The sequence below is a fragment of the Orcinus orca genome, chromosome 4, assembly GCF_937001465.1.
Source record: "Orcinus orca chromosome 4, mOrcOrc1.1, whole genome shotgun sequence".
Classification (NCBI taxonomy): Eukaryota; Metazoa; Chordata; class Mammalia; order Artiodactyla; family Delphinidae; genus Orcinus; species Orcinus orca.
In genome coordinates, this window is record NC_064562.1 from 35,638,062 (window position 1) to 35,654,480 (window position 16,419).

Consider the following 16,419-nt stretch of genomic DNA (forward strand, 5'->3'; position numbering starts at 1 on the left):
ACAGAAAACTAATTCTTAAAACCCCAGGTCCAGGTGGTAGTCTGTGAAGGCATTTTGGAAGGAAGACTTGTTCCATATTTAATAGTAATTCCATTTAGCATCTCTACTGAAAATCAATCACCATTATAGTTTTTTAAAGTTACTTTGAATCATTTTTCTTTTATCTTATTCTGTATTGATAGTAACTTTATTAAGTGGTTTAATTTTTTATAATTATAAATGATCAACTTCTCATGTGTATGTTCTAATTCCTCTTTTTTATAATTTATTACATTACATACAAACAGAAAAGTGCACAATTCATAACTGAAAGCTTTGTGAATTGCCACAGAGGGACCACATCAGTGTAACCACTAGGTGAAGACATAAAATATCAATCAATACCCTAGAAGCCTCCTTTGTACCCCCACTCAGATATTACTCTCTCTGTTCCCAAGGAAACCAGTCTTCTGACTACTTCTGTTGTTGAAATTTGTACAAAATTTTGTAAACTTTTGTCTGGCTTATTTTGACATTATGTTTATGAGATTGGCCCATGTTGTTGCATGTAGCAGTACTGTTCATTCACTCTCATCAATGTAAGGATTCAATCGAAATCATAGAATTTATTTGCTGTTTCTGTTGTTAGAAATTTGAGTGCTTTCAGTTTGGGCTGTTTGAGATAATGATGCTGTGAAGATTCTTGTACATGGTGTTCTTGCATGTATTTCTGTTGAATACATAGGAGTGAAAGTGGTAGGTCATAGTTTTAAAACTTGAGTAGATAATGCCAAACAGTTTTCCAAAGTGATTATACCAATTTACACTTTATTAGCAGCACATGGGTTTCAGTTGTTCCATACATATCCCTGTCAATACCTTGGGTATTATCAGTCTTTTAATATTGAATATTCTGGTTAGTATATATTGCTGTCTCGTTGAGATTATAACTTCTATATCACTAGTAATATTAGTGAGCATCTTTTAATAGGGTTATAGGGCATTAAGATATCCTCTTGATGAAGTGTCTCTTGATTTAAGTCTCTTGTCCCTTTATTGTATTGGGTCATCTGTTTTTTTTCTTTATTACTTAAGATACAAGCCCTTTGTTGGAGATAATACTTTAACAGATACCTTCTTCCACTTGTGGCTTACCTTTTACTCTCTTCATGATACTCTTTGAAAATAACAGAAGTTCTTAATTTTAGTGTGGTTCAATTTATCAGTCTTTAAAGTTAGTGCTGTTTGTACCCTGCTTAAGAAATCTTTGCTTACCTTGAAGTGATAAAATAGTCTCCTGTATTATCTTCTGGAAACTTTTTTTTTATCTTTCAAATTTAGTGAGGTTGTGAAGTATGTATTGTATGTATGTGTGTGTACACACATACACATACTTATATACACATACATATATATATAAGTCTTACTATACATTCTGTATTCTCTTCCACTGATTGATTTTATTACAGTGTGTTAATTATGAAAATCTTAATATTTGGTAGAGAATATCTTCCCAACTTTTTTCTCCATAATTATCTTGACTCATCACAGCCCTTATATTTCCACATGAATTTTAGAATCAGATTATAAATTTTTACCAAAAAAACCCTACTGGGAATTTGATTGGAATTGAATTGAACCTGTGGCTCAATTTGTGAAGAAATGACATTTTCATAGTATTGGGCCTTCTGATCCATGAAAATTATAGATCTATCCATTTATTTAGACTTTCTTTAATTTCTCTAAACATAAATATTTATTTAAATATCTCCTACATTTTTTATTAGATTTATTCCTAGGTATTTAATGTTTTGCGGTGCCATTGTAAAAGGTGCCTTTTCTATTTCTGATTGTTCCTGTTTATATAAATACAATTTATTTTTTATGTATTGAATAAAACATTTGAGTATAATGGTTTGTTTTGGCTCTACATTATTTAAAATGTTTCTGTATACACAGTCATGTCAATTGCAAATAATGAGAAATTTTGTCTTCCTTTCTATCCTTATACTTTTCTTTTTTCTCTTGCCTTATTGCACTGGCTAGAACCACTTGTCCAGTCTTGAATACAAATAATGATAGAAGGCATCCTTGTATACTTTCAATATTTCTCCATTAAGGTATGATGTTTGCTGTGGTTTTTATTATAGAAGCCCTTTATCACAGTAAGAATAGTCCCTTCAAGTCCCTTCCTAGTTTGTTAAGAGATTTTATCACAAATGGGTGATGAATTTTTTCTGTATCTATTTAGATAATTATATCATTTTGTCTATTATTCTTTTAATGTGGTGAATTGCATTGATTGATGTTTGAATGTGACATCAGTCTTGCATTTCTGAAATAAACCCAGTTTGGTCATGGTACATTATCCTTTTTATGTATTGATGAATTTGATTTTTGATACTTTCTTTAGGATTTTGTATCTATGTTCATTCATAAGATTGGCCCATAATTTTCCTCATAAAAACATTAGGAAGTTTTTTCTCTTTTACCATTCTGTGGGAGAGTTTGTTTAAGATTGGTGTTGTTTATTTTTTGGATATGTGGAATATCATTTAAGAAGCCACCTTAGTTTAGAGTTTTCAGCCTTTCTTTTATTACACTGTATGCATTTCCAGGCTACAAATTGACCTTTTAAGTGTGGTTATAGCTGCATCACATACGTTTTGATGTACTTTATTTTTATCATCATCTTTTTGAAAATATTTTGATTTCCTTTCACGAGTATAAATTTCTAAACATATGACGATTTTTTAGTTATATTGTTTTTATTTTACTATGATTGGAAAGTATATTATGTATCATTTCAGTCCTTTGTCTTTTGTTTTTTAATGACCAATTAAAGTAAATATTTCATGCCTGCTTAAAAAGAATGTGTTTCCAGTTGTTAATTGCTGTGTATTAGTTTGCTAGGGTTGCTGTGACAAAGTACCACAATCTGGATGGCTTCAGCAACAGAAATTTATTCTCCCACAGTTCTGGAGGCTAGAAATCAGAAATCAAAGTGTTGTTGGGGCCATATTCCCTCTGAAGCTGGTAGGGGAGAATTTCCTTGCCACTTTTAGCTTCCAGTGTTCGCCAGTAGTCCTTTAGTTCATTGGCTTATAGATGTATTACTCCAATCTCTGCCTGTGTTGGATATGGTTGTCTTCTCCCTGTGTGTCCCTGTGTCTTTACGTGGCATTCTCCTCTCTGTGTTTCTCTATTCCTATAAGGTTATCAATCATAGTAGATTAAGGGTCCACCCTACTCCAGTATGACCTCATCTTAACTAATTACATTTGCAGTTACCCTATTTCCAAATAAGGTCACATTCTGAGGTACTAGGGGTTAGGACTTCAATGTATCTTTTTTGGGCACACAGTTCAACTCATAATATAAATTAGGCCAAGTTTACTAATTATATGTATAAATTTATTTATCTTTCATGTGTTTTTGGCCTGCTTATTCTATTACTATGAGAGGGTCATGAAAATCACCTACTATGACTACAAATTTATCTTTTCCTCCTTTTGTTTCTGTCAGTTTTTGCTTTTTATATTTTGAGGTTGTATATTAGGTGCATAGAAATCTAGAATTGTTATATTTTTCTGGTGAAGTGTACCTTTTATTATTATACTGTGTCATTCTGTCTCTATCACGCATCCCTGCCTTAAAGAATACGTTTTCTGATATTAACATAGCCTTACAAGCTTTCTTTTGATTAGGGTTGCATGTGTATTTTTTTCTATATTTTAACTTTTACTTTCCCTGAATCTTAGTCTTAAGATGAGCCCAATATATGGTTAGGTTTTGTTGTTGTTGTCGCTGAAGTTTGTTTTTGTTGAAAGTCTGTGTTTTGAGTTTGCTCAGCTTGAACTGAATATACTTATTGAAATGCTTAGAATTAAGTCTGTTGTCTTGCCATTTGCTTTCTATTCCTTGTTCTGTGTCCCTATTCTATTTCCCTTTTCTCCTTTCTTGCCTTCTTTTGATGGATTATTTATTTGCCCTTTTCTCTCTTCTTCTTTTAGCTGTATTAGTCATAGAGTCTTTATTATCCTTTTAGTTATTACCCTGTAGTCTCCAACATGTATTCTTAACTCACTGAAATCTAATATTAATTACTGCTTTTATTCCATTCCAGACAATGCAAGGACCTTAGTACACTCTTAACTTTTTAAATTTTCTCTTCCAGTTTTGTGTAGTGTCTTGATATTTCTGTATGTCTTTAACTTATATGTTTTAACTCCCCACATACCAAATTATAATAGTGTTTAGTTAATATAGATTAGTATTCATTTACCATTTATATATCATTTCCTTTGCTCTTTATTTCCTTCTATGTGTCAACTATGATTATTTCTTTATTCTGCTCAAAGAACATTTCATTTGTGTTTTCTTTGGTATGAATATACCTATGACAGGTTACCTCAGTTTTGTTTGCCTGAATATGTCTTTAATTCACCTGCCTTTTGAAAGGGTATTTTTTACTAGATCAGCAGTTACTTTCCTTTAATTCTCTGAACTTATTAATTCCACTCACTGTCTTCTGGCTTCTGTTGTTTCTGTTGAGAAGTCAGCTATAATTTGCTTATTACTCCTTTATTGTAAACCTCCCCACCCCCCAGCTACTTTTAATATTTTCTCGTGATTTTCACAAGTGTTACTGTGATAGACTTACGTGTAGCTTTCTTAGTTTTTATCTTAAATGGCACTTTCACCACTTCTAAAATCTGTGGATCAGTGTTTTTCACTTGTTTTAGAAAGTTCTAAGTGATTCTCTTTTCATGTATTGCTTTTGTCCCATTTTGTGTATCCTTTCTATTCTTCCAGTTATACATTTCTTCCAGTTATACATTTCCAGTTTACATTTCCATTTCTTCCAGTTATACATTTCTTCCAGTTATACATTTCTTAGACCATTTTACTGTATCCCATTTATCTACTATGTTCTTTCTGTTCTTTTTCATTCTTTTGTATGTTTAGTTTGCATATTTTCTTCAGACCTATCTTTTGGTTCATGAATTCTTTTTTTCATCTGTGTCTAGCATGATAAAACCATTATTTGAATTTATTTCTCAGTTCTAAAATTTCATTTGACATTTTTTTATGATTTACACTTTCCCTCCAAAATTTTCAGGTTTTTTATTTCCTTGAGTATATTAGTCATAATTATTTTAATATCTAGTTCTGAAAACTTTATCTACATTTCCTGTAGATCTGTTACTGTTGACTTTTGTTTCTTGTGCTTTTAGGTCACATTGTATCTCTTTATTTGATTGGTTCTTTTCGATTGAATTCCAGATATTGTATATGAAAAAAGTGAACGTGCTGTTAACTTTATTCAGAGAGGATTTATTTTTGCTTCAGAAAGGTGACCAAAGGACTGGCAATCCCACATTGTCTTAATCCAGGCAGGGATTGAGAAGATTTGAATTTAGTCATCATTAAAGTTGGTCTACTTCTGGTTCAGTTTTATTCACGGTTCCAGACTTGCCTCATCAGTAGCTCCTCAGTTCCAGTTTTTGTCCTCTTGTCCTCAGAAATTTGTCTGTCTCTTGCCATCTTCCCTTGCCTTTCAGAGTCTTTAGAATTGGCCAATCCTCCTAGGCAAAACACACCTCCAGAAGACGTGCGCACCTCTTTGGGTTTCTTGTCTAAGATCACAGTCCCACAGTTCTTCAGTCTTGGCCATTCTCAGTGCTTTCATCTAGGTAGTTTTGCTTTTAATAATTGTCTAGGTGTTATAGTTCTCACTGGGTGGGGGGTTGATTAAATTACCTATTTCATTATGTAAAACTCAGAAAATACTGTGACTGTTTTTTCTGCTGAGTTATCTTCAAGATGGGTATTTAAAAATCTATAGTTTTATGTGGATCATCAAACATTTTTCATTTGTTCATACTCTAATGCAGTTTCTTAGCATAGCTTTGGATATACATTCCTATGAAGAGAGATCCACCAAAATGGATGGATGTCCAGAGTTGTACTATATATGGCTAAACTAGGCTTCTAAAGTTTAGCTGTTAATAACCCAGATATTTTTTATGGTATTATTTTGGCCATTTATTTCTTTTTAAGATGGAAAGAAAGGATATTGATATTTTTCAAATTCACTTAGATTCTTTGGCTATCTGCTTATCAAAAATTGGGCAATCTCAGTTGTTTTTAAAATCCTTTTCTTATTTTATTGGTAGAGTAGTACTTCTTGGAGAAACCAACTAATAAGGACTTAATGTGTATAGAAAGATATGTTTTTTCTGTTAATGTATTAACTCATAATTTTCATTCCAAAATCAAAGTACTGTTCTCTTTGTTCATCTTTGCAGAACTTCAGAAATAACTATCACTTTTTTCTTTTCCTCTAAATTTATTTTCATATTTACTGATCAAATACTTTTAACCTAAAGTTATCAAGGATTCCATGCACTTCCAAGATAAGGGGTAACATCAATCTAAAGACTCAATTCTTTTCTGTCTTCACTGCTTACAGACAGGGAACACAGTCTCTTCAGCCTGGACTTATGTAGAAGAATTTGGAGAAAATAAACAGGTAAGAAAAATTCTCTTAGGAATATTAAGTGATATATTTAGTTTCCAGAAAGCCAGTTATAAATTATTCTTCTTATGGTTTTAAGAAGAAATAGGTAAAATTGTTCAGTGAAACCTTGTGAAAATGTTTAATTATTATAGTTTTGTTAATTATAGATGCATTGAGCAAAGTTTTAGAGTTAAACTGACTTCTATATTTCAGGTCTTCTGAAAACTTTTAACATGCTAGTGTGTACATTGTGAACCACCAGGATGGCAAACAGTATTAAGGTGGATGTAGTTGGAATGAGTGTATTATAAAGTAGATTACCCAGAATTTCTCAAACTTATTTGAAAATGGAACTCTAGTTTTTTCAAACTTACTAAACCAAAATTATTGTTGATACAATTTAGAATAAAAGTTATGTTTATTAGGATTCACTGTTTAGTTTTTCCAACATGGTACTGAGAAGGATAAGTTTTAGTAGGAAGCTAAAGGTAGTTTATAATAAGTTTGAGTAAAGATTATTACTATCCAAACTCCTTTTTACATGTAGAGGCAAAAAGAATGTTGTAGTTCCCTGGGTAGTAATCCGTATGTTCTTGAGTAGGTTACAATCCTAGTTTGCTATAGCTTGGATCATAATTTTCCCTCTCATAGGCTGCTCTTTTATTCCTCTCTTTCCAAAATGGTATAGAAACTAGCATGGAAAGGAATTTGATGTTAATTCAATCTCTTAATACAAAGGTAGCAAACTGGAAGCTCTTGATATGATTTGTTTGGTCTCTTCAGTTTTTTGAAAGGAAAGCAGCTGGGTTTCATTTCAGTACAAATAGCTGGACAGCATTTGTTTTATATTTGTTCCTTTTTGAGTTCTTCTTTTGTTTGTTACATCTTGGACTGTGAAGGCATTTGAGTTTGTAATTGCTGTGTTTAATGTATTTTAAGAATTTTTCTGATTTGTTTTTAATGTTTTCCCATTATATAGTATCCCTATTAAAAGTTCTTCCCAAACTGATTTGCCAAGTTGTTGAGTGAAATAACTCTTTCTATGGTCAAGTTTGGGAAGAACCATGTACTATATATACTCCCCTTGGAAATCATAATGCATGTTAGCATCCTGAATAATTGCAGTAGCAATTTGTTTAGCTGTTAAACCCATCTTTCCTAAAATTTTCCCAATGTTTTTTGGCCTAAGGGATTCTTGTTTTGACAAGGTACTTGAATTGTGTGGGATGTAGTTTGAGAAACATTTAAACTAACCTAGAGAAACATTTGGGATTTCTTTATAACTTTTTTGAGGTATAATTGAAATACAATAAAATGCACATATTTAAAGTGTACACTTTGGTCAGTTTTGCTTTATGTATAAGTCTGTGAAATGACACCAAAATCAAGAAAATAAACATTTCTATCACCTCTACTATAATCCATTCCTCCTACTCTCTTTCCTAGGCAACCACTGAACTGACTGCTGTCACTATAGTGACATTAGTTTGCATTTTCTAGGATTTCAAACCCTTGTTTTTGAAGTTTAAATTATAATCTTTAGAGATAATTTAGAACAAAATGGCTGTAATTTCTTAAAAATAAAAGTACTGATATCTGACAAAGTATATGTTTATGATTGTTATACAATATCGAAGTTTCAGAGTAAGAATTTAAAATCCAAATCACTCTTTCAAAATTATATGGGAAAATACATTGTAAATTAAAAAACTAATTTAGTTGAAAACAGAAATAGATGATTTTTCCCCCAAAATTGAATCTGAAAAATATAATCATCTAGTAAAATCAGAGAACTAATTAACTAGAACCTTATAAGGAAACAGTTATAGACAATAATTTTCTTATCCAGCCACCTGTTGCTAAGATTATCATACTCAAACCCTCCTATAAATCATCTTAAAACAGAAATAGTGGCCTGAGTTACCCTGTGGGCCTAGTCTTAGAAAAAATGTTGGTCATTGCCCATCTACTTTTTGCCCTTTGCTGTCAGTCACCTGATAGGAAAAATTAAGTAGACAATAAAAATACTTTTTAAAAATTGAAGTAGGGAAAGTAAATGAAGTAAAAATGCCAGTAAATTTGATAATACTAGTGTATTCCAGCCAAAAGTATCACTTAAAAATTTATAGTTAATGATTTTTAAATATTTCATAGGTTATAAGTTGCTTAATAAGTACCAGTACTGAAAATTCTTTCCTCTGCCTTATAGTTAGCTCTTGGTCTTCAGTACTAGGAGAAAGTACAAAATAATAAATGATAAATGTTAATAATATTCTAATACAGATGATTTTTGTAAATCTCTGTGTTTGAACCCAGCTGTATTTTATATTCTGGGTATGTATAATAAACACTGTTACCAAAAACTTGTTTTGCAGATGAAATTCAGTGGTTCAGTAAAAGAAAGTTATTGAGTTATAGTTATGACTCTTGGAATGTTAGAAATTGAAATAATAAAATGGTAAAATGAAATTTTTTCCAAAATTTTTATAAAGATCTCATAGAAATCTAAAGAAATACTTAAAATATGTATTAAGGTGAGAAATGTATTTCATAGGTTAAAATATCAGGTGCTTCAAACCTTATACATTGCTGTTGGAAGTGTTAAAATGGTACAGCTGCCTTGGAAAATATTTGGCAATACCTCAGAAAGTTAAACGTAGAGTTTACCATATGACCCAGCAATTCCATTCCTAGTTATTTACTCAAGAGAAGACATACATTGAAGACATATGTCCACACAAAATCTTGTGCATATTATTCCTTAGCGGCATTATTCCTAATGGCCAAAAGGTGGAAGCAACCTGGATGTCCATTGACTAATGAATGGATAAATGAAATACAGTATCTCCAGACAGTGGTTATAAAAAGCAATGAAGTTCTGATACATACTACACGGATGAACCTTGAAAATATTATGCTAAGAAGCCAGTTAAAAAAGACCACATAAATTATATGATTCCATTTATATGAAAAATCCAGAATAGGCAAATCTATAGAAACAGAAAAATTAGTGGTTGCTGGGTCTGGTGGAGAGGGAATGGGGGGCGACTGCTAGTAAGTACAGAGTTTCTGTTGAGGGTGATGAAAATTTCTGGATAGTGGAGTTTGGTTGCACAACTTTGTGAATATACTAAAAACCACTGAATTGTACACTTTAAAAAGGTGCATCAAAAAGAGAGGGGGTGGGTGGTGAAGGTAGAACTCAGAGCTAACAAGGAAAAGAAAAAAACCAATTATGAAGAATTTACTTTCTAATGGAAAATTAGTTTAAAGAATATCTGGTCAGAAACAAACTAAAAGAAAAAGATTAGTATGAGAAGATGCTTTCAACTGAACTCACTTTAAGGTCTCTATTAAGGGTTTCCCCCTCTTCATATGAAACAAAAGCAGCTAGAGAATCTGTGATGTTCGGTCAAGAGGTGTAAGAGAATTAGAAACAAAAAAGGGACACACAAGAAGAGAGTAAATCAGTATATATCTATTGCTTAGTTTTCACTGAGGAACATATTGGTGGTATTCATCTCTTGTGCTGGACAGAGAAAGGTAGGAGACCAAATTATAATCGCTGCAGAGGCAGGACTGGCAAGCAGGTGATGAATGTGCTGCCAGGCTCTGCTCTTGTGCCCATGTCAGATGTGGCGCTACAGTTACTACTCACTTTCTTGCTTATTCCAGACACAGCATCAGAATCCCTTGGAATCCAGGGTCCTTTTAGCGATTACTGCTTGATTTGAATTGGCACTTAAGGTTAAGCCTATTTACTAGTCTTAATATAGGTCAAAGTTATTCTGTAAAAATGTGTCCATTCAACATATAAATATGAAATTTTAGAGGATTTGATCAAAATGTTATCTCTAATAATTATATTAAAGCGTTAAAAGGGCCTTTTCTTCAAATGAAATGTTACATAAAAGTTTAGCGTATAAAGCAAGGGAATGCAGAGCTGTGTGAATTTAAGTGGGAAGTGTGGGCGTGGGCAGGCTCAAGCAGAAGCCAGGTAGCTTAGAGCACCCTCTACTTTATTTCTCTCCCCCTACGCACAACAACCTTTGGAAACGCTTTCTCTCAACCCAGTTTTGAGAAGATTGCCAGAGTAAAATGCTTGATCAAGTGGAAATAATACTTTCCTAGGAACTGGGAAGCCTAATTTTTGATTTGTTTTTTTCTCCATTTAACTGTGGGAATATGGAAAAGTCACTTAATCAACCATCTTTTGTCTGTAATATTCTTCAGTGAAAGAGGTGGTTTGAATTAGAGACTTCCGAGGACTCAACCTATTGCTATTTAATATTTTGATTTAAAGAATCTAATTAGTCAAAAATTTTATTGATATCAATGGTAAAAAGGCAAAACCAATAAGAATGATCAAAAGGCTTGAACAGATACTTTACTAAAGAAGATATTCAAGTGGTCACTGAACACGTTATTAGTCATAAGAGAAATCCAAATTAAAGCTAAAATGAGATACCATTCATATCACTGGAATAGCGATGATTAAAAACACTGGCAATAACAAATGTTGGTGAGGGTTTGGAGCAACTGGACCTCTCATATTTTATTGACGTGAGTGTAAAAATGATCACAATGCACTGTTCGGCAGTATCTATCTCTAACCTACCACCCAGCAATTCTACTCTTAGTTATTTACTCCAAAGAAATGAAAATATGTATCCACAAAAGGACTTGTGTAAGAATGTGCATAACAGCTTTATCCGTAATAGTCAAAATTTAGAAACAACCCAAATCTTTATCAACAGGTGAGTGTGAGTGGATAAAGAAATTGTAGTATATTCATTCAGTGGAATACTACTGAACAATAAAAAGGAAGCTACTGCTACATACAATATGAATGAATCTTAGAAATTATGTTGAGAGAAGACATAAAAAAATACTTTAAGAATACATTTTATATGAAGTCCAAGAACAGTCAAAACTAAGCTATAGTGATAGCAATCATAAAGTGGTTGCCTCCAAAGAGCTCTTGACTGGAATGGATGACGGGAACTTCTAGATTGATGGACATGTTTTATAACTTGTTTTGGGTGTTGGTTACATAGCTTTATACAGTTATCAGAACTCATTGAAATGAACACATAGGATGTATGCATTTTATTGTATGTAAATTGTACCTCAGTTTAAAAAGTGTTAATTAAGACAGTTGAATAATTCTCAGTGTAAAACTTAAATTCTGAAATTGGCTCTGTATCGTTCCCTTAAGAAGAGGGGGGAAGGGGAGTAATATCCCAGTCTGAGGCAGAAACAGTGGGATTGAAGAGCTAAGGATGTTCATTGGGAAGAAAAAGCAGGGGTGGGCAAGTAAGTATATGTTAGGAATTTTAATTCATTTGTTAATTTGTGAATCAGTGATGTTTTCTGATTTTTATTGTCTGTGATATATAAGTTGTATGTTAGGGGAAAACATGGTTCATCTAGGTTTATCTCACAGTTATTGTCTCAAGTTTGACATGTATTATATTTTCTAATCACCCAGATGTTTTCCCGAATATATTTAGATTCTTAACTTGTAAAAAAAATATTTTTGAAATGCTTATAAACATCTGAAGTTTTTCGTTTCCTAATCTTTGTAGTATTGGGGGAAATTTTTTTCTTGATTTATCCTCTGTGAATAAAGTCATCAAAGTGAACTTTTAATTTTATACTTTAATTTAGTCTCCTTAAAAATGTGAGAATAAAACAGTCCATTAGGGTATTTGTAAATTGAAGGTTTACATCAGGGGAATATCAGAAATACAAATTTTCAGACCTGATAAGCACTCTGCTAGTAGCCAGTTGTCTGTCTATCTTCTTTGTGAAATCTTCTCCTGAAGATCTCTTTTTTATCCACAGTTCATGAGTAGGCTGCATTAGATCTTGAATGAATATAAACCCAAAGTGAAAGTGATTTCTCTGAAAACTACATTTCCCCACATACAGAAGTGTAAATATTTAAAGATCTGTTCTTCTAAATCATGTTGTCTGTACCACACTGTTAAAATTTGAAAGCGCTAGTTATATATACATGCTTAATAAGGAATTTATTGTATTTGTGTGATAACGTTTAGAAGAAGAGTATCAGAACTTTTTTTTTTTAGCAATTATTTGAATTATCAGGAACACTAAGGTTTTTGTTTATACTCAATGCCATAACGTTTCAGGCAAAGTGGATCCTTGAAGAGAAGAAAAAAAGTTCTCTAATACCTAGAGTTATCCTACTTTGGGATATTAGAAAAGCAAATGGTGTCAAAGTCATTCCTTATCCAGTTTCAAAATACTGAAAATATTTTGAACTGTATGCCTTGAATGTATTTATGTTTTCTTGGAACAAACTGCTTGTATTGATCTTATGGTACCATTAATAAAAATAAAAAGGTTATAAAATTATTCTAATTAGAGTTTTACAGTGCTAGAAATTAAACCTATATTTAACTGATTTTTTTCTTTTTTTTCTTAACTAGGTCCTTTCTGATGTTGCTTGAGCTTATTCTCCTGCAGTTGATCTCATTCCTGTTGGCTTAATATTAAGTCCCATGACAATACTAAGTTAATATTCATTTTTAGGCCTCATTTATAGCACCAGGAAAATATAGAAAAAACTTTACCTGTGCATTAGATGAGCTAATTTCTTCTGTTCTTAGAAACACCATACCTTTTATAAATAATCACTTCATAGTCATTTTCACACCCTTGGCTTACTCTACACCAAAGAACATAGTTGAGTTTTTGGAAAGTACAGGATTTGCAAATTTGGTCTTTAGTACTCACACACATCTATAAACATTATAACTAATGAAGCAGGAAATTATTCATACATAAGATGAATGTTTATTGTGGAATAGTAGTATTTCAAATGTTGGTTTCTAAAGAAATAATTTGGTTTAATTTTTGGATTTTTCTGTACTGTAAGTTGATAATGGTTTCTTGAAGTTTATTTTATAAAGATGATTCATTTTACTGTTTTATGGTACCAGTAGGATTCTAATGTTAAATTGGTTTGTGGGGTTATATAAATGTTTACATTAGTATTTAAATAATGAAATATTAGACAATTTTTGCAGTCCAGGGGTAAATGTGTCTGCTGGTTTGATACCTAATACAGTTTCAAAAAAGAAGCAAATATGAATTCACTGTTCTATATCTTTTCTTCTTGGACAATCCCTTAGTGTCAGTACCAAATTTAAAAGGAGTTTCCTTGTGGATAGAGCAAGAGAAATCAGAGGTTCTCTTTTTCGGTGATCATAAAGACACAAAACAATTAATAGATATCCAAGAATGCATTCTAGTAAGATCTCTGAAGTATTGTGTCAGTGAAAGTTTATGTAATACTGACTGATGAAACTATCAGGATTTGCAGTGCAGTGAATGCTGAAACAGTCTTTACCAGCAATATAAGATTATCAGGATTTTGAATGTTAGAACATTATGTTAAAATGTGATTATAGTTTTAATGCTTTGTCTCTTTGAATTAAATTTGTAACCATAAAGATGTGAAGCATAATTGTTATGTATTTATTTACAGACTACAATTTCCGTCGCAGCTCAATAAATAGTCTTTCCCCTGTTAGTGCTACCCTCTCTTCTTGGCCTCCCAGCCTGCTTCCTTACACTTCAAGGCCTTATTCTTATCCAGGCTATCCCTTGTCACCAACAGTATCACTTGCTAATGGCAGCCATGTTGGACAGCGGCTATATATCTCCAATCAAGCCTCATTCTTCTGAAGAAAATATTATAAATAGGAGTATGAAAGTTTCCTTGTAAAACATGCAAATTAAAATACTGTTTTATTTTAGAATCGGGTTTGTACATTTGGTTTTAAAATGATAATTATATATTTATTTCAACATAGTAAATATCAGTCACAATTCAGAATAACCTACCATTGTAAAACTTTTAAAAATGCTAAGTTTAAAAAGTTACTTAGTGATTTCTCTTGATAAAGTTATAACAAACTGCTGTTCTTTTTAAACTTTTGGGATTTTAAATAACTTCTGATTCCTGAGTGGTCAGTAGAACCCAGAAGTTTTCATTGTAACTTTGCTAAATAGAGTTTCTCAAGTATTAAAGCACTTGCAGACAATGGTTGCACTAGATTTGATTACCAAGGATCACTACCTGTATTAGCGATTAGAACAATTATATAAACAGAAGCATCTAACTATTATGTAGAAAGAAATGAAGGGCAAAAAGATTAAAATGCAGATTTTATGCAGTACTAAAGAAAAAGCAATCTACCATTGTGGTCCTTGAAAATAACTATAAATATTTTAGTTAATTGTTTGTTGTAGAAATACATTATAATTTTGCTGTTAATGTATTTAAGGTTTTTATAGTTACGCTCCATTTGTGTTTTTGATATTCGCTGTATAGTTCTTTGAGTAATAAGTGTTATGGTTTTTAATGTTGAAATCATGTGTTAATTTTTGTACTTGAATTCAAATTCTTTGACATTAAATATACAATGCTTCTAATATGTACGTGTTTCACTTTTGTTTATTGGTATGCACAAAAAAAATAGCTCTCACAACCGCTTTGACCTTCTGAGAACAATTTTCCCTACTTGGTACACATAGGCTCAGTGTCTTCATTGGGACCAAAGCAAAGGATACTGCAGAAAGAAAATTAATAGTTTTGTGAAACGTAACAAAAGTCCTTTTCAGGGGCCAATAGAAATACTTTTTTCATGAACGCTGTGACGTTTCCTCCATTTTTTTATGAATAATTAATGAATCCAGGTTATTTGGACTGTTTAATAGTTTAGCAGTATACATCTGTAATCAGTTTCTAATGATGGTTTGCATAATTTATAGAGACAAAAATCTTTCCTCTTAGAATACCAGACATTAACTTTGTTGATCAACTCATTGTATGGGGTATAGGGTTTTCATTAATAGAATATGAAATAGTTGCATATATTTCTTCTACTAAAGTTTTTTCTAGCAGAAGTTATCGGAGAGTAAATTAGTTTCTTTTTTCATAGAGTAATCATGGTTGTAGGTTTTTCCCTTTCATCACTTTAAGTATATCTTGCCGCTCCCTTGTGGCCTGTAGAGTTTCTGTTGAAAGGTCGGTTTATAACCTTGTGGGGATTCCCTTGTATGTTATTTGTTGCTTTTCTCTTGCTTTTAATATTTTTTCTTTGTGTTTAATTTTTGTTAGTTTGATTAATACGTGTCTCTGCATGTTTCTCCTTGGGTTTATACTGTATGGGACTCTTTGAGCTTCCTGGACTTGATTGACTATTTTCTTTCCCATGTTAGGGGAAGTTTTCAACTATAATCTCTTCAAATATTTTCTCAGACACTTTCTTTTTTTCTTATCCTTCTGGGATGCCTATAATTCAAGTGTCAGTGTGCTTAATGTTGTCACAGAGGTCTCTGATATTGTCCTCCATTCTTCTCATTCTTTTTTCTTTATTCTGCTCTGAAGCAGTTATTTCCACCATTCTGTCTTTCAGCTCTCTTATCCATTGTTCTGCCTCAGTTATTCTGCTATTGATTCCTTCTAGAGTATTTTTAATTTCAGTTATTGTGTTGTTCATTACTGTTTGTTTGCTCTTTAGTTCCTCTTGGTCCCTGTTAAACGTTTCTTGTATTTTCTCCATTCTATTTCTGAGATTTTGGATCATCTTTACTATCAATACTCTGAATTCTTTTTCAGGTGGTTTGCCTATTTCCTCTTCATTTATTTTGTCTTGTGTTTTTTATCTTGCTCCTTTGCCTGCAAGATATTTCTCTGTCTTCTCATTTTGTCTAATTTACAGTATTTGAGGTCTCCTTTCCCTAGGCATTGGGGTCATAGTTCCTCTTGCTTCTGTTCTCTGCCCTCGGTGGTGAGGTTTGTCCAGTGGATTGCGTAGGCTTCCTGATGGGAGAGACTGGTGCCTGCGTTCTGTTGGGTGGAGCTGAGTCTCCACTCTGCA

At 32.2% G+C, this 16,419-nt stretch overlaps 1 protein-coding gene across 2 annotated transcripts in view; it reads left to right on the forward strand.

Moving 5' to 3' along the window:
• Window positions 1–14,972, forward strand: part of RBM46 (RNA binding motif protein 46) — a 36,242-nt gene extending 21,270 nt beyond the window's left edge. The window contains exons 5-6 of one of the 2 annotated variants that reach the window (XM_049709096.1): window positions 6,455–6,514; window positions 12,958–14,162. In XM_049709096.1, the coding sequence (XP_049565053.1) occupies window positions 6,455–6,510 (56 nt within the window). In that variant the 3' untranslated portion in view covers window positions 6,511–6,514; window positions 12,958–14,162. Of the gene's footprint in view, window positions 1–6,454; window positions 6,515–12,957 lie in introns of both variants that reach the window. The other variant, XM_049709095.1, reaches the window with a different exon arrangement.
• Window positions 14,973–16,419: the final 1,447 nt, after the last annotated feature.